At 35.7% G+C, this 26,720-nt stretch overlaps 1 protein-coding gene across 1 annotated transcript in view; it reads right to left on the reverse strand.

Annotated features, from left to right (window-relative positions):
• The window catches only part of GPHN (gephyrin), a 189,448-nt gene that overhangs the window by 116,508 nt on the left and 46,220 nt on the right, over positions 1-26,720 (reverse strand). The window contains exon 4 of the mRNA XM_029283766.1: positions 17,242-17,334. Within this exon, the coding sequence (XP_029139599.1) occupies positions 17,242-17,334 (93 nt within the window). The remainder of the gene's footprint in view (positions 1-17,241; positions 17,335-26,720) is intronic.

Below are 26,720 nucleotides of genomic sequence, written 5' to 3' on the forward strand. Positions count from 1 at the left end.
CCATCATATTGAGAGCAATCCTGCTGCTGTGCCTCCGCTTTCTTCAACTTGGATGGAGCTGAGGAGACGCTGGTGGCCACTTGAGTGGGAAGGGCGAGCTTTGCTGCTGTTGCTGGGCCACACCTGGGCTACGCCCTGCCACTGCCTCCCAAACTTCACCTTCACCATTGGGTGTGAGCAGCGGTGGGGTGCTCCGTCCTGGGGGGAAAGCAGCGGCAGCCTAACCCTAACCCCCGCCCTGCCCCCTCCCTCACCTCACCTTACCCCACAGGACGAGCCTCCTGCCCGCCGCCCCACCCACCAGAGACCCCCTGGATCTCCCCCAACCCTGCCCAGCCCCCACAGGCAGCCCTCCCCAGGAGCAACATCGAGGTGGCCATGCCCACTATGGGCCACACTCACCCAGTGGGCCACATCCACCCGGCACCCGGTGATACATAAGTGGGTTTTGGATTGCAGTTTGGGCACTCGGTCTCTAAAAGGTTCACCATCATTGGACTACACCAATTAACTTGCCACTGGTACCATGAGATTTGCAGGGAGCAAACTGATAGTGACTGGAAGTCATGGCTTGGCAAAATTAGTTGTACCTAGTTAAAGAGGAAAGAACAATCTATTAAATTTGATGTACAATTATTTTTATGTGTATTTTTCTGACTTACAAAAACTATTATAAAACTTCAGTGATTATATTATTTATTTATTAGGATTTGTATTCCACTATGCTCCTAAGAAAAAATGGTTTACATGAAATAGTAAAAATGTAACTGACAATTAACAGCATTAAAACCATAGAAATAACAATAAATTCTAAAATAACATCTCATAAAGGTTAAAATCAATCTCATCCATTACTCTTGATCTTGTTAACATACATGTAATTTGGTTTTAATAAATTTTATGGTTGTTCACCACCAAGAATCATTTGAGATGGGCAGCCATATAAAACAAACAAACAAACATCAAATAAACAAACAAATAAAAAATTATAGGAATTACATTACTGCCCTATCACATCATTTATATGTACAAAAACACACTTCGAGGAAAAATTACAAACTGTACACATAAATAATATGGAATCCTGACAGTAGTATAATGTGATCTGAAGTATTAAGTTTGTAATTTCTGTATTGGCAAATCAATTTGCCTGTAATAAATCCAGTAATACACTAATTCTACACAAGAGTATAAAACTCAGTTTCAAACATACAAATTAATTTTCTAGATATAATTAAAAATCCTTGCAAATGCGGCTTTGTGTGATTCTTAGACGTTTAGTTAAACTGAATAGCAAAACTAAAGATAAGGAGATTTTCCAGTGGAGAATTTTTAATTTGTATTTCAAAGACCTCATTTAAAAATCTCAACTAAAATGGTAAGACTCCAGAAGAAATTGATATACTGAATCCTTAATTTTGCAGTTCTTAAACTGAGGTTAGGTGGGATGAGGATGCATAAAAAAAATAAAAATTAATATTCTGCTTTAATAGTAAGAGAATAAAATGTTGCAAGTAACTCAGCATTCTTGTTTTAGTTTTACTAGGAAGAAATTAATTAGAGTACTGCCAACCTCCCTCCTCCCAAAATTAAAACCTTATAAGTATAATAGAGAAACTTGAAAGTGATGCTAAAAGATTCCAGATGAAGAATTATAATTTAATTCATCCATTTGAGCAACAGTTTTAAAACACAGTTGAAATGTCATACATAAGTCAAAGGGCAAAATGAAGTGTTTTTCAAATAGAAAGAAAAGTCAAGAACAGAATTTCATTAAGAATTGAACATCACAAACAACAAGACAAAAAATCTATTCAAACTGTGAAAGAAGTTGCAAACAGAAAAAAAATGCAACAAAGGATACCTCAAAATTCACGAATGTGTGTTTTACTTAATGTCTGAGTTGGAATTCTAACATAATGAAAACTGTCAGGAAAGCTTCAAATTATAGGCAAGAATTTTGATATTTGTGATTTAATTTAGAAAAAATGCTGCAGCAAACAGAAGGTTTCTAAGAAACCAGAACAGGATTAGAATTCTTCAAGAATGTTTCTCAGTTTTACTACATGGAATTTGTGTCCATTTTAAATTATTAATATCAGAAAAAAGCAAAACCAGATGTGCAATAATTGTCTTGCTAAATTGGAAGTCACTGCTACCAGCAATTTAAATATACTTTATTTAATATGAAGCCAATCAAAACATGGTTCAGGAAACAAGATTCTCTATTAGTTGAATGACAATGTGAGAGTGGAAATTTATGTCAAGTCAGAGATTATACTGTATTTTTTATAGAAGATTAAGAGAAAAATTCCCAGGCAATTTCAACTGTGTGAAATCTTAACATTGAGACTAAGGAGAAAGACCTACTTTGAAGTTGGGGTTCTTTCTCAGAAGGTCCTTGCATCTTCTTGGAATACTGCATGGAAAGTTGCCAGAAGATATTTTAAAGAGCGTGTTACTGTCTTTTGAATAGCTAATGCCTTCTAGATTTTTTCTTAAATAAAATATAATGCTCAGAGTATTCAGTAAAAGGTTTTCCTTACAATTCTCTTTAAAAAAGTATATCAAATGAAATAGTATCTCTAAAAAAAAATAGATGATATATGATGGAATTACATCAGCTATTTCATTGAGAGCCCTTTCTAGCTTTTCTCTAAAAGTATCTTAGCATTTCAGGGCTATTTTTCTATAGTTTATTTCTGACTTTTTGTAGACTATACAATTTGTTAACTAGAACAATAATTAGGACCTGTTCATCTCTCACTCATGTTAGTCCAAGAACATAATTGATTAGTATAAACATAAATACTAAAGCAAATGTAGTCAAGAAAGATTTATTTTCCTTTTTTTATACAGCCCAGTGGAAAGCATCCCCATTTTGTACTGTTTTTAAACATCAAATCTTCCTGCTGCAAATCCTTATATATGTATATATCATGACATAACCTAGTCTTACCAGGTAATTTAGTAAAGAAAAAGCTATACAGTGTGGGAGATCTACTCTGAACGTTGTAAGGGTTGAGACCCAATATTCTGATTAAAAAAAAATAAAGATACATTTTAAAAATCCAAGCATATGGTACTGAATAAGGGTAAACTGGAGCCAGATCAAAACATTTTTCTCTTCTTCACATTTTTAATTTTTTGATGGAAGAGTAAGCAGTATATAAACAAGAGCACACAATCAGCAAATGATTGGGATTGCATAGAAATGGCAGTACTAATGTGCAGTCAAATTCTAAGGGTATCATGTGATCAACATAAGCTAGAGGTCAAACAGACAAGGCAAGAAAAAAGGCAGACATAGCAAATTGACAGAGCAGGATCAATTAGCAGATGCACAAATCTTCAGGACAGCAATTCAATGAAGTCAGCAGATGCATAATATCATTGGAAACAATGAAAAGAGGGGAAAGGTTTGACAAGAGGTAACTGGGAGTATCCATCAATAGTCACATATAAGTGGCAGCCAGAACTCATGGGCAATACGTTAAGTAAATACTACAATCAAAGGTAAAGAAGACCAATTCCAGGCAATCAAGCAGCAAACAGTGCATTGCAATGCCAGGTAGCCAGCAAGTAGGCAAAGCAGAAAGAAAGCAATGAGAGCCATATCATTTTTTTTAAAGCAAAGATTGAATAGGGTCATGCCCATGTATGATTAGAAAAAGCAGCTGCCAAGGAAGAAAAAAAAAAAGCTCTTGAATAGCTATTGGGACTGTTAATACACGATTATTCTGGTAAGTAAGATTACTGTAAGCAAAAGAACCCCAGAATTTGGATGCTCTTGTTCTAATAAATAATATAGGGCAACATAGCTATATGAAAATTCACAAGAATACAGAACACGAATGGAGATGAGGCTAAGCCTTAATGCCTGATGGAGATCTGGGGATCCTCCAATAAACAAAATTAAGAACATGAGACTCCACAAGGAAATTTTAAAAATGAGTACGCATCTAAAATTGTTTTTGATAAATGATGCCAAAATAAAACAAACAAAAATACTAGCAATGAACTGGATTAGAAATCATTGGCTGGGATTGAAGATATTGCTTACCCCTCTCTGGAGCCCACAAAATGGGAATGTTGGGAATTTCTGCAGCAGAAAAACAGAAGAGAAAAAGGGATTTCTGACTCCCAGATTCAAGGAAAAGCAGATCAGTTAAGGGATGATGATGTGCTTACAGCATAATAAGAACTGGTCAGAACCTTTGCTCATTCCCAGATGCAAACATTTTCTGAGATTTGAGAAAGGTTTGAAAAGCACAGAGCATTTAGTATTGTAATATTCCATCTCTATTCACAAAACAACAGCACTTACCTGTAATTAATTTTCTTAGGAGAGTTTGCACCCATAAAGCCTACACATGGAATGAGGCAATATTTTTCAATGAAATTTGCCACAAATACAAAAGAAAACAGACTGTTCCAAATGAATATTCTGTAGACCGCACCAAATTGTAGAAATAGTTTGTGAGCAAATCAATACATTGGATTAAAGTCAAATTCACATATTTGCCTTACAAAAATGTTGGTGTTTTGCAATGAGACTTGCTTGCTGCAGATAAACAATTCTTGCTTGCTTGCTCATTTATATCCCACCTTTATTATTTTATAAATAATTCAAGGTGGTGAACACATGCAATACTCCTTCATCTATCCCGTTTCCCATAGAACAACAACCCCTGTGAGGTGAGTTGGGCTAAGAGAAAGTGACTGGCCCAAAGTCACCCAACTGGCTTTCATGCCTAAAGAGGGACTAGAACTCACAGATTCCTGGCTTCTAGCCTGGTGCCTTAACCATTAAAACAAATTGCTTCTCCACTTCTTCTACATGGGTAACAGGCATTTTTTTTTCATTAAAAGAATAGGAGATATGAACAAATTAAGCGTGAATCTTAGAAGAGGACTCAGAGACTCTTGAATTTAATACCACCTAAATATGATACATTTTTTATTTAGAAAGCCAGTATGATTGATGATGAATCAGTTATCCTTTGTGGTTTCAGAGAAATTGCTCTTTAAATGATAAATTAATTTAATGTGTCTATGTAGAAGAATTCAAAATTGATGAAAGAAGAAAAATGTATTAGTGCATATTATTTTGCAAATAATAATAATGTATTAAATTTGTATACTTTCCCACTCTCAATAAATTTGGGCAGCTTTCAGCAATTAAATGAATTGCAATAAAACATAAAAGATAAAGACAAAATATGGTAAAAGCAATGAAGTGATTCTCCCTCACCATAGACCTGGGTGAAGATCTTATATATACTGTATAAAATGATCTGCTTTTTTAGGGTATAGGTTTTATAATATAACAAGATGCTCCCAAAGCATCATTTTATATATAAATATTTATATGAAACCGATATAAAAAGTCTATTGTTTTTTGGATTTATATAGTAATTGGACTGAAATATAAAACTAAGTACAAATGTACAACGTTGTATTATCACTTTTACATAATTATATCATATAGTTTACTTTAAAAAGCAGATTAAGGAAATCTTGTTAGTAAAGCTACGTGCACTGTATTCATTAAAACATGTATCCTGGTAAACATATGTGTAAGACAGCAGATTACTGAAGAATGCATTATATATACTATTTACAAATAAAAAGCTGTGGTATGCTATATGACAGGAGATGGCCATGATCATATAGAATTTCCTCTTCCACAAGGAATGGTGCAGCTACTGTAACTAATTTGCGATCCTGGACTTAATAGTCTTATGCACTTTTACATTTCAGATAAATGTGTCACCCTATATTTGTTATGAAACACACATTTCTCTTAACCCCATTCCCCATCACTGTCATGCATAACAATATGGGGACTACATCCCCTGGTATATTAAAACTGCTATAACAAAAGCAATTTGCTTTTGTTTTCATACATTTAATCAGGATTTCTTGGAGTAAAGGTCACCAGTAATAAACACATACACACCCACATACACTCACACCTCCAAAAATGTGTCTAAACAACTAACAAAAACAACTAATAATATGAATGTGTTAAGGACCCTGTTTCCTGGCTGTATTGCTAACTGGTCAAGTATCTTGTTCTCATGTATATTTAACATAGGTGTTTTTAGTGTTTTCATCGTTTTCATTTTTAAAAAATGTTTTCAGTATTTTTAATTACAATATTTTTTTCTTTTGAATTTTAAGCTGTTTGGAGCCATTGATTGAGATGGTCAGATATAGAAATTGAATAAATAAATATACATTATTGAAAATAAAATATCTGTTTATCCTCAAATAAATGTCAAGGCTATTCCACATATATTCTACAACAGCTGTGGTTTCCAGAATAGTGTGCAGAGTTAAAACGAATGGATTATCAAACAAATCAACCCAAAATTCTCCCTCAAGGTACAAATGGCCAGGCTTAAATTATACTACTTTGGACACATTATTGGAGAAGGCTGTGATACTAGGAAAGGTAGAAGGGGAATGAAAAGGAGGATTACCAGCAACAAGACTCATGGACTAAGTTCAGTTGCAATGAGTGCATGGTTGGAAGACCTGAAGTTTAGGAAGAGAGAAAATCTATCTATGTGGTCTCTAAGAGTCAATACCAACTTGATGGACTTAATTCATCAATCAATTTTAGACACAAGGAATTTGTCTGTTTAATATTGGTTATCTATATCCCATTAACTAATGCATAAGACCTGATTCTTGTCTAGAGAATTGCATGCCTAATATTCTCCAAACCTTATAGTGACACTGAAATAAATGATATCAAAGTAATAATAGCCATGTCAATGTCAAAGGTATCTCTAGATTCATGAAAAACAATGTAATAGCCAGGCTAATAGAAACTGAAATAGTTTGGTGACTTCCTCATTTGAAAAGCAAATTTAGCAGTCAGTAACAAGATGGACAGTCTAGAAATAGAACAGAGTTGCTCATGAGAGTTGAAAACACTGCTCAAGCATCTATTTCCATGAAAATCTGCTTTTACAATGCCACCTGTATGTGGTATGAGCAACCTTACTATATGCTGATAAAAGGCTGATAATGAAAACACGTATCTATTATAATATTCCATTCCAAGACAGAAGTGGTAATGACTATGCCAGTCAACAATAGTAATTTGTTTCTCAATTGTTTTCATAAACTGCTTGCTGCACTACAGGTGTCTACTGTAGCAAGTGAAGTTATCCATTGGTCTACCCAATATTAATTGATATGAAATAAAATTCCCTGATATTAAATAAATAAACATCGATTTCATAGGCATGTCAATGAATATTCTTGGCAAAAAACAGAAAGGAACAAGAAAAAAAGAGGGAAATGAAGGAATAATTCAGTATCTCAGAGGAGGAAAAAAGAAGTTCCTCCTGAAGCTACTACAGTGATAGTCATAATGAAACTGAATACAAAGGTGAGAACATGTCTCTTTAATAATGGATTACGACCATTTGCAAAATATCTTTCATATATAACAAAGTTCTGAACGTGCCTTTGTGGAATTGCGTAGTGATGGCAAAGAAGGCAAGGTTGTTCATTTGAGGCCAAAATAGCTGACTTGTAAACGTGATGGAGACAGAAAATTTAGAGAATTCAGGGATATGGTAAAATTAGTCAGCTTTCTTGTGGAAAGAAAGCCACATTCAGAAAAATAAGGAAGAACTTCATAGAAAGAACCTTCATCTTCAATGGTCAGACAACTCACTTTTGCACAAAAAATATAAACATTAGCTGTGTTGTGATCAACCTGCTGTTGCAGAGAATACACTTATTTAAACTGGAAATGAGAAATTAGGGAAAAAAGGGATTAGGACTATATTATACACCTCATTGATTATGTGTGTCAGCCAGAGAAAAAGGAAATACCAAGGATTAAAGCAAAACATTAGAAATAATATTATCTGGATTATAACATGCTAAATTAATGAATTAATATGGGGCTTCTTTGTTCAGAAGAAAAATATGCACACTAGAGCTGTGCATGATATAGAAAAAACTATTTTATTTAATGTCTAGGAAAGATCACTGCATTCTACAAGTTCTTGGGAACAGTTTTGGTTCAGCCTTGGTTTAGCAGGTTGAAACACCATTCTGAGTGATACATATTTATTTACTTTTCATTTATTTTATTTATATATCACTATATTCCACATGGAATCATAGCTGTACAGTATAAAAAACAAAATGATCATAACTTAAAAACAGAATACAGAAAGATAAATCTTTAAAACCTTTCATAAATTATTCTAACCAGAAATATTCCAGTGTGGCATAACCCATTGGCGTGTCAGATCTCAATCTTTCCAAACACTTCTCCCATTTACCAACAAAATCCCACCTTAGTATATCTCATTAGCTCTACTGCAGACAGACAGACAGACAGACAGAGAGGTGTGTGGGGTGGGGTTAAGTGGCCATCATTTACAGCCTCCTGCCAACTTCCCCATTAATTTCGCTTGTTGGAAACTGGAGTCTGGCAATACAGCCTTCTTTAACAGAGTAAGATGGGGATGTATATTACCACCCAGAGTGAGGAATAACCCTGACTTTGGCATTCTATGGGTAACAGCTCATTTAATAGACTTAGATTTTGCAGATGACATCGCATTGCTTGACGAAACAAAAGGGTGCTTGCAAGAAATTACCATCAGTTTATATAATAAGGTATTAAACAAAATCAAAGAAAATGAATCCAGCGACCACTACAGCTAAGGTGGAACCTATAGGAACTGATACAATAGGTAGCCATGATAGGAGGGATGATTTTTCTGTTTGCCTTTTTACAGTGCTTCTCCACAATGATGTTAGATAGTGCAGGAAACAGGATTTATTTATTTAATTTATATCCGACCTTTCTTATCTTTTATAAAGAATTCAATACATGCAATACTCCTTCCTCTTCCTATTTTCCCCAAACAACAACAATCCTTTGAGGTGAGTTTGCCTGAGTGAGAGTGATTGGCCCAAAATCACCTCCAGCTGGCTTTCAAGGTTAAGGCAGGACTAGACGTCACCGTCTCCTGGTTTCTAGCCTGGTGTCTTAACCATTAGACCAAACTGATTCTACTAAACCAGGGGTGTCAAACTCCCAGCCCGCAGGCCGGTTGCATCATGCGGAGGCTGCGCCCACCCCAGCTCCGGCAATGCAAAAAAAGTCACGAGTTTGACACCCGTGTACTAGACCAAACTGCTGATGCTGAACTAGATGGCTTTCTATACTGATTTATTATGGTTCTCTTAAAGTGAAGGTGTTCATGGCTACAAATAACTGCAGAAAGTGAATGCCCTTTGAAAGTTACCCAAAATATTATCTGCTTCTTGAGCAGAGCTATTTCCTTTATAAAATGCCTTTTTTTTTTAATGTAATGCTTCAACATGACTCTCTTCCTTTCCCCCTCATCTCCACTACAGGTAGTCCTTGACTTATGACCACAATTGAGCCCAATATTTGTGTGGTTAAATGAGACATTTGTTAAGTGGGTTTTGCCCCATTTCACAACCTTTCTTGCCACATTAAGTGAATTACTGCAGTTGATAAGTTAGTAACCTGGTTGTTAAGTGAATCTGGCATTCCTATTGACTTTGCTTGTCAAAAGGTCGCAAAACGTGATCACATGACCCCAGGACACTGCAACCGTCATAAATATGAGCCAGTTGCCACGGATCTGAATTTTGATCACATAATCATGGGATGCTATAAAGGTCGTAATTATGAAAAATGGTCATATGTCATATTTTTTCAGTGCTGTTGTAACTTTGAACAATCACTAAATGAACTGTTGTAACTTGAGGACTATTTGTATTTTGTTGCTATTCCCTCTTTTCTTCCCAATGCAGTTATTCCTTCCTCTTACCAAATCTGTATTTTCAAGGACGGACGGACGGACGGACGGAAGGAAGGAAGGAAGGAAGGAAGGAAGGAAGGAAGGAAATACATGTATTTAAATTCTTGCATGATTTTTGCCTGATTCCCAATGACAATGGTTGGCTTACAATTAAATCAAATTAAAATAAAAAACACAAAAAAATCATAAATGCTTCCCCCCAAACAATACATAACTAAAGAAAACCCATCCAGCAGATACTTGACCTTCACTCTGTCACAGAGTCTGTAAGAATAGTCAGGTTTTTAATAGCTTCCTGAATGTCACCAGGATGGGAGCTACTAATCTTTGAGGAGATATCATTCCAGAGGGCAGGTGCTATGACAGAAAAGGCACAGTTCTTGGGTCCTACAAAATGACACTGCTTAATGTGACTTGAGCATCACCAATTTATCCAATCATACAGGACAGGCAGAATCAAGCAAAAAGAAGCATTATATCAAATAACCAGGCCCTCTACCATGAAGGGCTTATAGATGATAACCAGGACTTTGAACTACACCCAGAAGCCAAATGATGACTAGTGCAGTTTACAGAGTGTTTATGTCTCATTGGCATAATAAGATATGCCCAATACTGCTCAGGTCACTGCATTCTGGATCAGCTGCAGCTTCATCCTTTCATAAGGTGTGTGAATGATCATTTGAAGAATCTCTCAATCTAGAATAGGAAAGTAACTACTGTAAGTGAAGGCAAATGTCAAGAACTATGTTTTGTCTTGTTATGTTTGTTGCCAGGCAAAATCTGTTCCAGATGGCTTGCTGCAGCCGCTGAATTCCCCTTTGCAACTTTCAGACACAGTGCCATTGGATTTTATTACCGCTCTATCTCGGAAAAGAAGTATACTACCACCCTAGAAGTGGTAGATTTATTTGCAAGGATAGTTCATTTCACTCCTTGCAAGGGCTTCTGATCTGTTCAAAAAATACACACCTTTTTTAGAACATGTGTTTATGTACAGAGATCTAATCAATTATGTGATCTCATATTATAGATCTCAATTTGCCTCCAAATTTGGAAGATCCTTTCCCATATATTAGATGTAAAAATCCACTTGTCATCTACTCAACATCTTGTAATGAACAGCGAGGCTGAATGACTGAATCATATGCAAGAACAGCATCCACAGAGTTATGTCTCTTATCAAAAGACAATTGGACCAAGCTGGTTGCCACATGCAGAATTTGCCTACAGAAACTTAGTAACCCTTACATTGGCATAGCTCCTCTTCAAGTGACTTATAGTTTTTACCCAAATGAAACTCTTGCATCTGATGTTTCTCATAATTTAGACTTCCTATGGGAGAGGCAAACTGTACAGTATCTCTTAAAGGACAGCTAGATTTGGTAAAGGTTACATACAGGTGGGTTGCGGATGCACACAGACAAGGAAAGCCCAAGAGGGGTTTGTTGTGGCTTTTTATGAAGTTTTTGATCGACTCCTCAAGGAGCTGGACTCAAAATTTAATGGCCCATTCCCAGTGGTTCAGTATGTAAATTCCAAGTGACTTTTCATTTGCAATTGCCTGCATTGATGACAATTCATCTCATTTTGTATCAATTATTGTTTCTACTGGGAGCATTTCTTTGCAGCTTATGCCTGAATTTAACTTCACTTCCTGCTGTTCTGTTTATGGGGATAAAGTTGGAATTTCCAGAATGTGTTTCCTCTGTTATTGGCAGTCTCAGACTGACCTGGTGGGGGAAAATGGGAATTGCACAGGATCTTTGTCCTTTTCTGTGTATGCTTGCTTGCTTACTTGCTTATTTATTTATTAGCTATTCTTTGAGGGGGGAATTTATTTTATCTGTGAATTTATAAACTGCTTTAGTCTAGGCCTAAGTGGAAGCAGCAACCTCAGCCTAAGCAATAATAACAAGAAAATGCCACAATATAAAATAAAATATATAAAATATATATAAAATACAACTGATATAAAATTCCCTGGCATCAGGGGTTTTACAGCAATGAAATCTCAAAGGGCTTTTGTAAAGTTAAGTTTTTATGAGCTTTTGGAAGGTCATGAGAGTAGGAACTACTCTTGCCTTGGTGACCAAGTTTTTTAGAGGACAGGATTCCCCAGAGAGAATGCCCCTCTTGGGTCTCCTTCTGTGGCAGAACTTGATAAGTAAGGCCATTCAGCAGGCTTTCTCTGTCATCTATGAAATGACTTGTCCCATAGATAAGACTCTTCTATAGATAAGAAGTACTGAAGCCAGAAAGAGCTTTACACATTAAAGCTAACACTGTGTTGCACTTTGAAAGTATCAGTAAATAGTGTAATGCCCATAATGTTGCTGAAGTGACTCTACCTGCAAATAAGTAGGCCATTGTATATGGCAAAAATTAAAGCTTTCAAATTATTCTGAAAGCCTGTCACATATACTGCATGAGTTACCAGAACATCCTGATCCAAATTTTAACTGGCTCACCATCTGTATTTGGTGAAGGATTATTGGTCAAGAAGAAAAGGGTAAGTGAGAGGTTCCAGATTAGTATCTGGGGTCTGACAGGGAGATATAGAGGTAAGGGAGACCCTTGAGAAGATATTTTGTATGAAGCTGAAAGAAAGTCTGAATAAGTAATTACGAAATATCTTATTTGAAGATAAGCTCAATTCCTGGAACACAGGTAAATTAAATATTAGAACACTTGTTGCCAAAAACTTTTAATTGGGTACATACTCAGTTTATAAAGAATGCTGAAATAATGAGTCCATTTGGCTGGAAATGAATGGTAATGCAATATTTAAGCTACAACTAGAAAGTCTATAAACTGCTGTAAAAAGTAATTGGGAGCATTATTCATGCTGTTAGTTAAACATTTTATAGATAAGATGAATACTTGTTGGCTACAGTTCTTGGACTCATCTCATTAGCTTTGGAGAAAACCTCTTAATTTGGTCTACTTATTTAATTCCTCAATTAATTAATATATAGAAACTTTTCTGATGATTAGAGCTTGAATCTTATCAGAAGAATAATGTCTCTAAACGTTTATAAAAAAATAGCACCACCCTCTTGTCCCTCAAATGGAAAATGTCATTTATAGAAAACATTGTACCTAAAGGCCCTAAGGAGTCTGAAACTTTTTAAAACTTGATACAATAATAGAGAAAAGAGGTATCTTTCAAAAAGACATGAAAGAGCTAAAGAAGATAGAGTTTCATGAAACAAGGTCAAAACACTGATAAACTCAAAACACTGATAAAAATGTACAAAAAAAATTAATGGGTTTCCGTGATGAAATAGCTCAAATGTGAGGTGCGCTACATAGAAATAATGTAAGAATGTCTCTTTTAAAGTAGAGCAACAACAACTACTCTTTATGAAAAAAAAACTTTTACAATATCTTTTCATTTTAATCTGAATATAATCTAGAAATTGGATATGCATATTGTATTTCAAAATTAAATCCCACCCCATTGTAATTAGTTTTCTCTACTTAACATCCAAAGTGGTACTCTGCAATGTTCATAAAACATCTTTTTTGGAATATACTTCAATACAGATAATAACTTTTCCTGATCTACATCTCAAGTTAATGACCTTAAACCATTTAGTGTGGAACATCTTACAGGAAGATGTAAAGAGATAAAGATCTTTTTTTTTAAATTTGGCAACATTATGTTTAATTATTTATGTAAAAGATTTATGGCTGCCCATCTTGTGAGACATGACTCAAGGCAATTAACAGTTATAATAAAAACAGAAAAATAAAACAATCCAACAAACAAGAAATATTGTTGCCAAATCAACAATATCTATCCAACCATACAGTTTCCAGGCTCCAGCCTTGCTATCTCAGTGCCTGGGGGAAAATCCAGCTCTTACCAGCTTTCTCTAAAACTAAGAGGGTAAGGATCTCCTGGATGTCAAGGGGAAGGGTGTTCCATTGGGCAGGGGCTGCTAAAGAAAAGGCCTTCCTAGGTCCCACTAGTTGACAACATTTGAAGGAAGACACCTGTTCAGTGCCTACTCTGTCCAACCTACTTGGATCTGCAGATATAGTCCCCAGATAACCTGGCCCCATACCTTATAGGACTTTAAAGTTAATAACCAGCACCTTGAATTGCACATGGAAAGAAACTGGGAATTAATGCAGTTAATTAATGTGCAATTATAGTGTAACATGGGCAAACTGAGAAGTGCCCAATACTGCATGAGCTGCTATAGATTCTGCTGTAGATTATCCCTAGATTTTGTGATGAAAAAAATATCTGATACAGATGATGCTGAAGATTATCAGAAGGAGAAAAGGAATTGTAATCTCTATGGGTAAATATATTATTTTTTATTGCAGATAACTTCTTTGCTTGAAGGAAAATATCTATATTATATATACAAGGGAAAGAATATCTTTTCTAAAATAGATAATTTAAAATTATAAGTTGTTAAAATGGGGGGCAGTAGAGGTGATGCACTCATCCTGTATGATATGGTCAATAGGATTTCTTATCAACAAGATGGATTTGACACATACTATTTTTGTCGTACGTAAAACTGGAAGAAAGCTGATAATTTTGACATGGCTACTGGATCTTAAGAGCTGGAGTTGATATGATGGAGGCATATTGACGTGTACTGATTATCTTCCACTGTGAGCTTCAAGATCTAACCTCTGCAAATCGTAGCGATAGTATCTTCATATAGATAAAATGATAACTGGTCTTCCACTGTCTGGTTATGTCATAAGGGAAAGTTTGTCTGAAAACTTGGTGGAAGAGTCAAAGTAATAATTACTTGAATCTGAATCATAAGGTAGAGAATATTCACAAGGTTTTGTGAGGTGGTAGAGAAGTTTCAAAAACTTGCCATAATTCAGAGTCAGCAGGGAAATATATATATCGTTATTGTGTTGTAGAGTATTGTGGAGGTCTAGTGCAGAAATCCAGAAGGAATGTGATTTGGATACTTTGAAATTATGATAAGAACACCAGTCAGTTAACACCTTGGCAAACAAAAACAAAACCGAAGTATCATATATGTTAAGAAGTATCATCAGAGAGGGGTGTAAGATTTTTCTATCCAAACCAGCACTTTGGCTCTGGAAACCATCTTAGATGAGAGAACAGAGGCTAGGTCTTCACATCTGAAACTTAAATTGAATTTGATTCTCTTGCACATGTTTAGACTTCTGGATGAAAAATGAAGAACATATCTTTTTTCTGTATGTCTGATTACTACTGTATTAGATTATTCAGAAATATTATTTCAAATGTTTTTTTCATGCTCATAGAATTAGATAGCTCTCCAGAAAGGGAAGCGCTGGAGAAGACAGAAGTGGATTGCTAGATTAATCTCACGGCTAAAAATGGAAGTGTCTTGGAAAATGTTGCAACTTTCAGGTAAAGCTTTTGGAAAACATTGAGCATGATGTAAGTACTAATTGTGATGTTACTAAATTTATTATTACTAGTGTGGCTGCCTAGGAGGTTAAGGAAGCTCTCTAAAGAAGGAAAAACAGTTTATTTGAGCTTGCTTAACCTAGCTTTTGGATGTAATACCTGAACAGACTAGTTCAACCTGTGGGGTACTGGGAACAATAATTTAAGCATTTAAAAAATAATAATAATCAGAGAATAAATGTGATTATCCAATTATCTGCATCAAATTCAATAAAATAACCCATTAATATTTCTTGATATTTAATATATATACTTTTAAAAATTGTTTAAATAATACATTTATTAATAGAAGCAAAAAAAGAAAAAGGCAATTTGAAAAGTAAAGATAAAATGATCAACTTAATTAACCAATTAAAACTTTCTTTAAGGAAAAATAAAGAACATTTACCTAGCAGGTATCAGTTCAGCCTTTTATTAACTGTGTTTACAGTACTGGGTATTTTAAAACATTTACTAACAAAGGACATAATTCCTTCAATATGCTACTTTAAATCCATCCTTCACCTGTAATCCTTTGATTCCATCTTTTTGTGGAAAGAATATTGCTTTGGAAAAAATAAAATAAAAAACTGAAAATTATCAAATTTCTCTTCTACTTTACCTTTGATATTATTTTCAGCACTGTAAATTATTTTCAGCACTTTGATATTATTTTCAGCACTGCATTTTACTTTGGGTGTGTGTTAAATTCATACATACATACATACATACATACATACATACATACATACATACATACATACATACATACATACGTATGCTGTTGCATTCCAGAGACTCTAAATAGTTTATAATTATTATAAAATCAATAAATAAAATCTCCAAATTCAACAAAACATCAAACTTAACCAACATTTCAATTTAAATAATAAAGACAATTTTGTGGTATCTTTAAGCCTAATCAATTTTTATTATGTATATTATAAGAGGTGTGGTGGTACCAAGAGCATCATTCTCTTACTCCTGAAATTTTGAATAAATCTAAAATTATATCACTGGAGAAAAGTATCACAAAAATCATTTGATCTAAAGATCTCTAAATATATAGAAATTCTGTCTGTTTTATTTTCAGAATATACATTATTAAGCATCTTTAATGTAATATACATAAGAAATATTGATTTATTGACTATGCCAAATATCTCAAATGAAAGGAGCAGTTGATCAGCATATCATAAATATTTCTAAACCATAATAGTCTGATATGAGAGCAGAGATTGCAAAAATAGAGTGAACAGTGCTGACCAAATTAAGACCACAAATAGGAAAATAAGGAACTTGCCACAAGGATAGCAGTGTCCTGTTTATGATGCCCCAAGACATACTCTAATCTTCCCAATATTATACAAAATTATACAATTATGCAAAACATTTAATTATATATGTTGCTTTATTGCCTCATTGTCCCTGTTCCCCACCTAATAACATATTGTTGTATTAAATTGTTGTTGTTATTCAGTTGCTAAATTGTGTCTGATTCTTCTTATATCCATGGACCACAGCACTCCAGGTGCCCCTGTCCTCTACTGTCTCCCAGAGTTTGCCCAAATTCATGTTCATTGCATCTGTATTAAATTACCTTTTTCTTTTACTGTATAGGTTGGTAAAAGATTGTAATAAGATGTTTGATTTGACTTGCCTTAAGGATTTGCAATATTTTCTACCCTGAAAATCACTACCAAAGAAAATTTTCCATGTCTGAATTAAGGGTATGTGTTACAAAAGATAAATAGGAACATTGCAAAATAGCCAAGAGACAAAACACAAACCTCTTGATGTAGTCAAGTAAAATAAATTCTATGTTTCTCAGTTGTTTAATAAAGGTATTTTTATTTCTTTAAGAAACAGAATATTCATATTACATCAAATATGCAACTTCTGAAGCACTATATATAAAAACAATATTAGTGTTTGAGAAATAGTAATAGTTTAAAAAAGGAAAATGAACTATCTCACCTCTGGTGTAACATCTCTTGGTGCAAATCCTGTTCCTCCAGTTGTTAAAATCAAGTTGAGCTCTTTTTCATCACACCAGTCTATCAGTGTCTCCTGTAAAATGCACAACAAAATTAGCAGCTGGTCTTTGTTTGTAGAGTTTTATTTATTGCTTTAATTAATTTAGAAAATTTATTTGCCACCCATCTCATATCCAAAGACTCTGGGCAGCAGAGTTTTGCAAAGTTCTCAGGCACTATGGTGCCATGACTCTAAAATTGTAATATTAGTTTATGTGACATCCTTCTAAGAATGATACAGATAGTTGCAAAATGAGCTGAATATACATGCCATTTTTACCAGCAACTACCCAAGTGCTATATTTTGGTGCTATATTTTCTTTCTGGTTCACAAATGCCCTTGTCCTTAGCTGCATCATGTTGGCAGTGTGTCATATATAGCATGTGATTCTTCCATCTTGCTTTTCCCAGATGTTAAAGCTCCACAGTTACTGGGTTCCCTGTCCACCTGCCTTTCAACCTACATGGCCATAAAGAGATGCAGATACCACATACCAAGTCCTCCCATAGATGAGCTTATCACATTGGTTAATTCTGGCCTTGCGTGCATATGCCAAGGAGACCCAATTTTGGCAAAATTGAGAAAATACAAGTTTCCCAATTCCCACCTTGAATAAAATCTCCAGGATACATAGCAATCAGAATTTATCTGTTTATTTATCTCTTTGTTATAGAAGCAAAAGCAACCAGCATTTATGTCTCCTTACTTAATTTTATCTTCTCATTAGCACTGTACCACAAACAATGCAGTATCTCAGAGGTCCCCAAACTTTTGGGCACCAGGGACCAGTTCCATGGAGAGACATTTTTCTGCGGACAGGAGGCTGCGTGGTTTTGTATGCTGCCTGCATCCAGCGGATGGGGCTTTGCTTGTTTGTGCAGACCAGTTGCTGGCATGCCGCAGCCTGGTATTGGTCCATGGACCGGGAATAGGGGACCCCTGCAGTATCTTACAAATTAACTTTTTGCAACAATTGTATCAAAAGCCCTCTATATGAAATTTTAGCAAGCTGAATAGGGCTGCAATTTATTGTTGTCATCTGAAAAAGTCTTCAAAAATGGAATACATATTGTACTGAAATATACAATATACAGTATATTAAGGGGTACAGCATATTATACATTTTTGGTTATAAATAACATAAACAACTATATATTGTTTGTGGTTATAAAGAATAATTGTATTTTTAAATATTATAAATATTACTTTATTGTGTTGAAGGATGTGATAGAAGTTATATTCTTCTCAAATTCCAAAAACAATTTATGGAGGTTGAAAATGTCCTGATAGCAACAGCTCATCCAATACAATCAATCTCCTTTGACTGTATAAAGGGGCTATTGCTAAATTCCCCAGAATATATTCCTTAGCTAGCAATATGACCCAATGTTTTGCAGCTGGATAAGCAGTTTAAAAGCCCTTGAGAATTCATAAGCCACAGTGATTGAACTAGAGTAATAAATATAGAATTTCTATAGGAAGCAAATAAATTAGTTTTGGAGGCAGCTAGGAAAGTTATAATGCCTCCAATCTGAGTACCAATGTCATATATTGATTGACAAAATGGACTGTGACCTTGATATTGTCACTATCATTCAGCCCTATCTATCTCACAGGATTGTTGTTGTAGAATGCTTCCACCTTTAGAAAGAAGATGAGATATAAACCACATTTCAGAGATGTTGAAGAACTTCTGAACAGCATATTGTAAATATCTCAGAAAAGATAATACATTGGGCCAATTTCTAAAAAAAAAAAGTGTACATGGCAGAATTACATATTGTTGATGGCATATGGGAATGGCCTTAAGAGATAGAGAAAAGAGACACAATCAAGAGAATGGTCAGATAAAAGGCAGCTGAATCCACAGCAGGAATGTGAGTGAGGCAAGAGGCTCAAAAGAGACCCTATTTGTAATGATATGGAGGAAAGTCCTTGAGTGATGGGGGGAAGAGATGATGCCAAAAGAATGGTTAGACAGGAGCTCCCAGTGCCTTAAAGCAGGGGTCCCCAACCTTTCTGGGTTGGCAGTATGGTGGGAGAGGGGGGGGCAGGTGCCTTACACACGCATGTGCAAACGTGAATGTGGCCACATGTGCACGTGTGCTCACAAACAGGCCACAAGCATACGCACCACACAAACAGGGCTGCGAGCATGCGTGCGAGGCTCTCAGTGACACTGGCACCTGTGTGAGGCTTGTGGCGCCGCCACCACCAGGCTCGCGGCAATGCTACCACGGATGCAAATATCGCACCACTGCCCTGTGTGAGGCTCATGTCGTGGCCCACAGCAATGCCACCACCGCCGTGAAGATCACACTGCCACCTCTGTGTGAGGCTTGCAGCATGGTCTGCCTGCCACTTATGGTGCTGCTGCCGCCCACACATCATTTCCCCCGCACCAAAGGCAGACTTTTGGGTTGAATTTTTAAAAGTTTTGGGAAAATGTACAGTTAGTCCTCAACTTGAGATCACAACTGAGCCCAGAATGGAAGAAAGGGTTCTACCTCTGCTACTAAGTGTTTATTTTGTTTACATAAAAGCTCCAATTTCTCTTTCATTTTCTTTTTTACAATACTTTACAAAATATTTTTATAAACTCTATCATTTACTATTATCTATTTCCAACTTTCTTTATAATCTCTGATCTCAATTTACAACCATTCATTTAGCGACCAATTGAAATTACAAGGTCACTGAAAAAAGTGAGTTATAACTGTTTTCACACTTACAACTATTGCAGCATCCCCATGGTCACATGATCAAAATTTGGACACCTGGCAATTGGAATGTATTTATGATAGTTGAAGTGTCCTGGGATTATGTGATCCTTTTTTGCGCTCTTCTGACAAGCAAAGTCAATGGTGAAGACAGATTCATTTAAAAATTATATTACTAACTTAACTGCAGTGATTCACTTAACAACTGTGGCAAGAAAGCTCATAAAAATGGAGCAAAATTCACTTAACAAGTGTCTTACTTAGAAATGGAAATTTCCCAAAACTTTTAAAAATTCAATCCAAAAGTCTGCTTTTGGTGGGGGAAAATGCTTTTGGTGGGAGAAATGGTATTTCAATGTCACTATGCTAGAATACAAGGAAATGAAGCTTTGCCTAGGATTGCTTAATAAATATATTTTAGTCAAGACGCAGGATATGTGTATTTTAATACATTTTTCCTACTACTCAGCTTGTCTTATCTTAAGTTGACCAACTTTTTTACAATGAAAAGGAGGACACAAATAAATTGAAGAAAAAATATCATAAATAAAAGAAACATTTTATTCATTGCAACAATAAAACAGACAACTTGCATGTGCAAAGTTTGCCAGCCGGGTGTTTTGGCGCGCTCAGCAGCAATTCCTATTGGCTTCCGAAAGCCAATAGTGGGAGTAGCACAGCTCATGCAAAAGTTGAAAAAAAACCTATCAAAAAAAGGTGCCAGAACGCCGTTCTGAGCGTTCTATGAGAAAAAAAAAGCCCTGCAGATTAGTCTTCAAATATCGAAAGGGAGGACATGTAGGAGGACACTATTCGAGGGAGGACAGAACTTACAAAAGGAGGACTGTCCTCCCTAAAGGAGGATGGTTGGTCACCTTACTTATCTCTACTGTAGACTCTCTAATTGTAGCAACTGAATTCTTAAACTACAAAATTTATTTTTGGTCTTTTAAAATTTTTTAGTTTATTTCTGAATGAAACCATTTATGATTAAAGAAGTGACACAGCATAGTGCACGAATTAAATTTATTATGTAGTCTTCAAAAGCACTCCACAATAGAATGCATTGTAATAGGCTAACACTGAAAGATTCTGATAAATGCAGCCAGCTCTTTTCTGTCTAGGAAGGGTAGTATAGAAACATATTGGCCAAACTGTCTTTTGGTGGAGGAATGGAAAACCAGTTTTAGAAACAATGAAATAAGTATGATCCTTGCTTGCAATTAGGCATGTGCCACAGGTCTACTTTATTGTTCCTTACCATCTTTTTCAGAGAAATGAATCTGAAAAAACAAATTTCATGCAAATTGAGAAGGGGTTGTCAAATTATTATTAAAAATTAATTGCAAACTTTTTATCACAAACTCTAAAATTACTATTGCTGAAATGAATGTGAAAAGGAAGTAATAAAGCCTAAATACATATTCTTATTCTAGGTCAATTAACTTGTTTAAAAACAAAAGAAAAAACTAGAACCATTTGCAAAAGACGTGCATTTCATTGGTGCAATAATATAAAACAGATTATCATCAGCTATTCTGGAGATGGCCCCTCCTTACATTAAAAAATACCTTTTTCATAAGATGATTGCTTCAGAGACTACTCTTGTATCAAAGCAAACATCACAAACTTATACAAAGTTCATATCTCCTATTTGGAATTTGATTTTTCACCAGTTAAAACTTAAATAAATTAAAAGACTCCTCCTTGCCAGTTATTTTTCCCAGCAGGGTTGCAAGCATTTGATATACAGCCCTATGATTATTCCCAGAACATTTAAGGCTAAAACAGCAATTATAGATTACAATGCACGAAAATAGCTACCTTGCTTTTAGTTGGTAAAAATTTCTTTCTTGTAAATTTGAGATGTTATTTTCCATTTCTCTCAATATTTTAATCATATGAAGCAATAAATAAGAAATTTGCTTCCAATATTCCAAAAGGCAGGATTTTCCAATATATTTTAAGGTTATAAGAATAGCTTTGTTAGAACTAAGCAAAGCCTATCACATCCAGCATTCTAATATCCCACATATCCAACTATAAGAATACTACTAGTTTATACTATTATGTAAAAGTAAAAAGCTGAGATTTGCTGTTATCTTATTCTACTGCACCAAAGGGAGTTGGAAAATGCCTTTTTCTTTTTTCCTTTTTCCCTACACTTTTCCCTTCCCTTCTCCCTCGCTTACTTTCCTACTACTTTATTTTGTATTTTGTATTATAAATTAATAAAAAAGGAATACTACTGTGAATGAATGACTACCCCCACCACACTCCGGTTTTTAACAACCTATAGTTAGGATCAAAATACTTCTGACACTGAGGAGAATCTACAGCAATCATAATAGAACCTAATACTTCACAAATCTATATAAATCATTTTGAAATTAACTTTAGATTCCTAAAAGGCCAAGATGAATAATCATTATCGCCATTTTATAAAGTCTCTTAAAATCACAGAAAGCCCAAAACAGAAAATGAAAGGTGTCATTGCCTAGAGTAAACCAGAGGAATTCATTATACTGTACTATAATTAGATTGCTACCTAAAATATCTGTCCCAGAGAATTATGAAGGCTAAGTAAGGGAAGCAAGAGTAAAACATTTTGAAGTAATATTTTATGACACAAAAGACCTTCAGGTCTTGAAGATATAAAAGAGGACAATGCCCCCATCCCCATAAAGTAGGGGTGTCAAACTGCCGGCCCGTGGGCCAGTTTCATCATACTGATTGCTGGCCCACCCCATTGCCAGCAATCGCGACACATCACGTGACACCCGTGCCATAAAGTGTAGGGATGGTGAAGTAAAACTGAGAGTAAAAGATGATTCTTCAGATCCTAGGTAGAAGTGATTCTATCACACACTTGAGCAGCAAAGCCTGCATCTCTTTTAGTATGGCTGATTTCTCTGGCAGGCGCATTCCTTATAGAACTGCCAGATATCTAAACCAAATTCCTGTTACCAAATTGAGGAAGATCAACATGCTTCCACCAGCAGAGGCGATATAAAGGTATCCCATTTAAACTCAGACTTTGCTCATGTTTTAAAGGAGTCAGTAAATAACATGTTTTACTGTACTGACATTTTGGGTCAACACTCATCATGAGCTCTGATCAATTTTAATTAACATTTTTACTTTCAGACTCAAATGATTCAATTTCCTGAAGTGTGACCAAATTTTGTCATGAAATAGGTAAGATGCACAGCAGTTTGGCTCATCTGTTTACCTAATTGGTTAATTCATATCAATTTTATGTACGCAATGTGTTTTATGTATTGACCATAACAAAGATTATTCTTTTGTAGGAGGCTGAAAAAATCACCACAGCTATCTTTGTGAGAAATTCTTTAGGTTGAGGAGTGAATGAATTAGATGAAGAAATATTAATGGTGTATCAGAAACTTGACAATTATTTGCTACATTTAGTTACTGAATACACAAGTTGGAATACTAATAGCATTAGAGTCACAGGGCTATGGATGGTACCAACAATATTTCAAATCATTCCCAAATTATATGTTCTTTTCTTCATTTTCTGAAACTTGCCAAGTATCTTATTATTAAAAACCTTCCCCTCATCACTGGAAAGAAGGTCTTGTGATTGTGCTTTTACTAAGCCAGTTTCATAATTCATAACCAAGGACTGCCATGAAGTGCTTCCTGAATAATTAAAGCAGCCATATCTTTTTCTAGTCTTATACAGCTGATTTAGAAGCTGATCCCAGCTGCCTCTGCATCAGTGTAACATGCATATTACAATAGTTTCTGAATCAGCTGTGTACGTCTGGAAAAAGATGCTGTTGTTTTAATGAGCCAATGAGTCAAGAAGTGTTTCATATGCATTCTTTCCACATATTTCAAAGGATTTGCAGAGCCCTATTTCTCACCATTGTATGGCTGATCTATGAGGAACTATTACTATTAGTTTTCAGAGACACAGAAAATAGTTTTGAAGACATCAAGAGGTGGATTAAAATTGAGTATACACTGAAATAACTAAAGGGAAAATGATTTGAAAATAATACCAGGACATTAAAAAAATCCCCAATTATATAATTAACCTTGAATAATATTGATAATTCTAACAATAACAATGTAACAATGATCAGATTACGAATACCAACAAAAGTAGCAGTGGTTTAAATATTTAAATGGTTAGGATTTGGAAATAAAACATTGCCTATGTTTTATTCTTTCCTGTTTTTACTTACGCATAATAATGAACTAAATATAGAGTAAAAATATGGAAAGCAGTGCATTAAGCATATCTTTCCTATATTCACTTCTGACAATACGAGTACTGTCTCAATTTAAAACATTAACCAGGGCCACAGATGAAGTAAAATAGCTGCATGTGTACTTAATTGCAGAGACAAATGGAAAAAGCTTTTAGAGCAACTGCACTAACCCTTCAAGACAGTGCAATTGCTTTACTACTTCAATGAGGAGTGCTTCACTTATGCCAAAAGATGTTGCAAAGCCCTAATTTAAAGTGCTTTTGGACAAGTCTAAAACTCTGTTGTGGAGGAAACATCAAGCATGGCCATTTGAATACATGTTCATTTTAAAAGGTCAGAAATAAAGTAACAAGTAAATAGCATGTATATGTGAAAGTGGATAAAGGGAAATTCATATAGAAGCTTTTAATCAAACTTCATCCCTAGTTTTGATATGAAGTTAGTATAGTTATTATTTTATGTGGGTAACCCAAATAAGTATCTTCATCTATTGCAGTGGTTCTCAACCTTTTTAATGCCGCAACCCCAACCGGTCGTAAGTCGAGGACTAAACTGGTTGTAAGTCAAGGACTAAACCGGTCGTAAGTCGAGGACTAAACTGGCCGTAAGTCGAGGACTACCCAACCGGTCGTAAGTTGAGGACTTTCCCTGCCCGGGAGCGCCGCGCATGCATGGTTCCTCCCCCTGCACCGGCCGAGGCGTAGCTGGCAAGCGGCAGAGACGGAGCAGGCCGACCACCAGCTGGCCCAGCCCAAGGGAGGTAAGGCACCCGCCGGAAAAGGGGAAAAAATGGCAGACAAAAAAAATGGCGGACAGCCTTGCTTGGTGACCCCCCTGAAATGGTCGATCGACCCCAAATGGGGTCCCGACCCACAGGTTGAGAACCACTGGTCTATTGCTATGGTATCGGAAAGGAAGTATAAACTTGATTATGACTGCCAATGCTCCCTGCCAGCTTCCCACAAGTAAAGTCTGTGCTTATGGGAAGCTGGCAGGTAGGTTGCAAGTTGCTTGGGAAAGTCTCCAGCCTGTGCTGCACCTCCTGTACACCCTTACTGACCTGCACCACATCCCTTGCACACCCTTCCCAATCTGCACAGTACAACCCTGCACATTCTTCCTAACTCATGCGGCATACTTGTATGCCTTCCCTGTCTCACATGACACCACTCGCATATTCCCATGTACTCTTCATGACTCATGTCATTCCCATGTGCTTTTTCTGACAAGTGCAGCATCTCTCGTGCATCCTTCTTGACCTCCGTGGCACCTGTGTATCATCGCTGACTTGTATAGCACCTCTTGCGAACTACTCGCACAAATCAATGGGAAAGCTGGCAGAAAGTCTAAACTATGGTTGCTGATGGTCCTTCTCATATTCCCACAAGTAAAGTCAGTGGGGAAGCCAGCAGAAAGTTGCAAGCTAAGGCCAGTAGGCACATAAGTAGCTGCTGCTGGATGGGGAAGGGAAGGAGGAAGGAAGGAACAGGAAGGGAGGGAAGGAAGATTTCCAATGGTCCCTGCTAGCTTCCCACAAAGAAAATCAATGGGGAAGCCAGTAGGCAGTCAGAAATCACTTCTGCCCCACTGATTTTTTTTACCCACCCATGGTCATTTTGTTTCTCTGTTTAGGTAAGGAAATAGCTCTGAAACAATGACCATGGACTATCTAGTGGGGACATAAAATTATACTAGTCATATTCATTTACATATTTAAGAACTCTAATAGGTCAATTTGGTGAGCTGCTACAATACGTTCTTTCATCCAGGAAAGTGTTCCCGCTTGCAAACAATACTCATGAAAAAAATCTGGAATAAATTATTTGAATTGCTAATTTTTGCATCTCATTAAGCTGCTCCCATATAATTTCTAGAGGGTGAAACCATGCCTTTAAAACTTCTTTATTAAGCATAAATTATCCTACTGGAACATTACAGGGTTCAAAATAAATGCTTTTCAATGTGAATGGAAGCAATTGGATGTAAAAAAAAACAAACTCAAAATCCAGTCTGAAAGGATTTTTTTATATTTAATGAAGCAAGATTAACAATGAAAATTATTATAGATTCTCATTTCCTGTTTTTACTTCTTTCTCCCACTCTCTTTTCCCCCAACACCTACCACTTTTGGCTTTATTTTTCATCTTGTTTTAAATCACAGTATTATTTTTCTAATTAATTCACATGAATTAAGACTCATTTTGTCCCCTTTTAATTCATTCAGATGATTGTATCTTTCTTCCAGTTGATAGGTCCTACAACAGAAGATGACCAGGCTGAGCCAAGGGAGGGGTCAAAGGCGTCATCAGTCTTGAGTCCCTTCGCGCCTACAAGAGATTTGAGTCCAGACCACCTTGAATTCCATTGACTCTTATCTACCACCTATTTGCCTTGACCATTAGTTCAGATTCTTGTGGAAAGCATAAGCTTGCAATAAATGTATATATTCTTTTGA

This window comes from Protobothrops mucrosquamatus, unplaced genomic scaffold (assembly GCF_001527695.2).
Source record: "Protobothrops mucrosquamatus isolate PMUCROS unplaced genomic scaffold, P.Mucros_1.0 scaffold218, whole genome shotgun sequence".
In the NCBI taxonomy this organism is placed as follows: Eukaryota; Metazoa; Chordata; class Lepidosauria; order Squamata; family Viperidae; genus Protobothrops; species Protobothrops mucrosquamatus.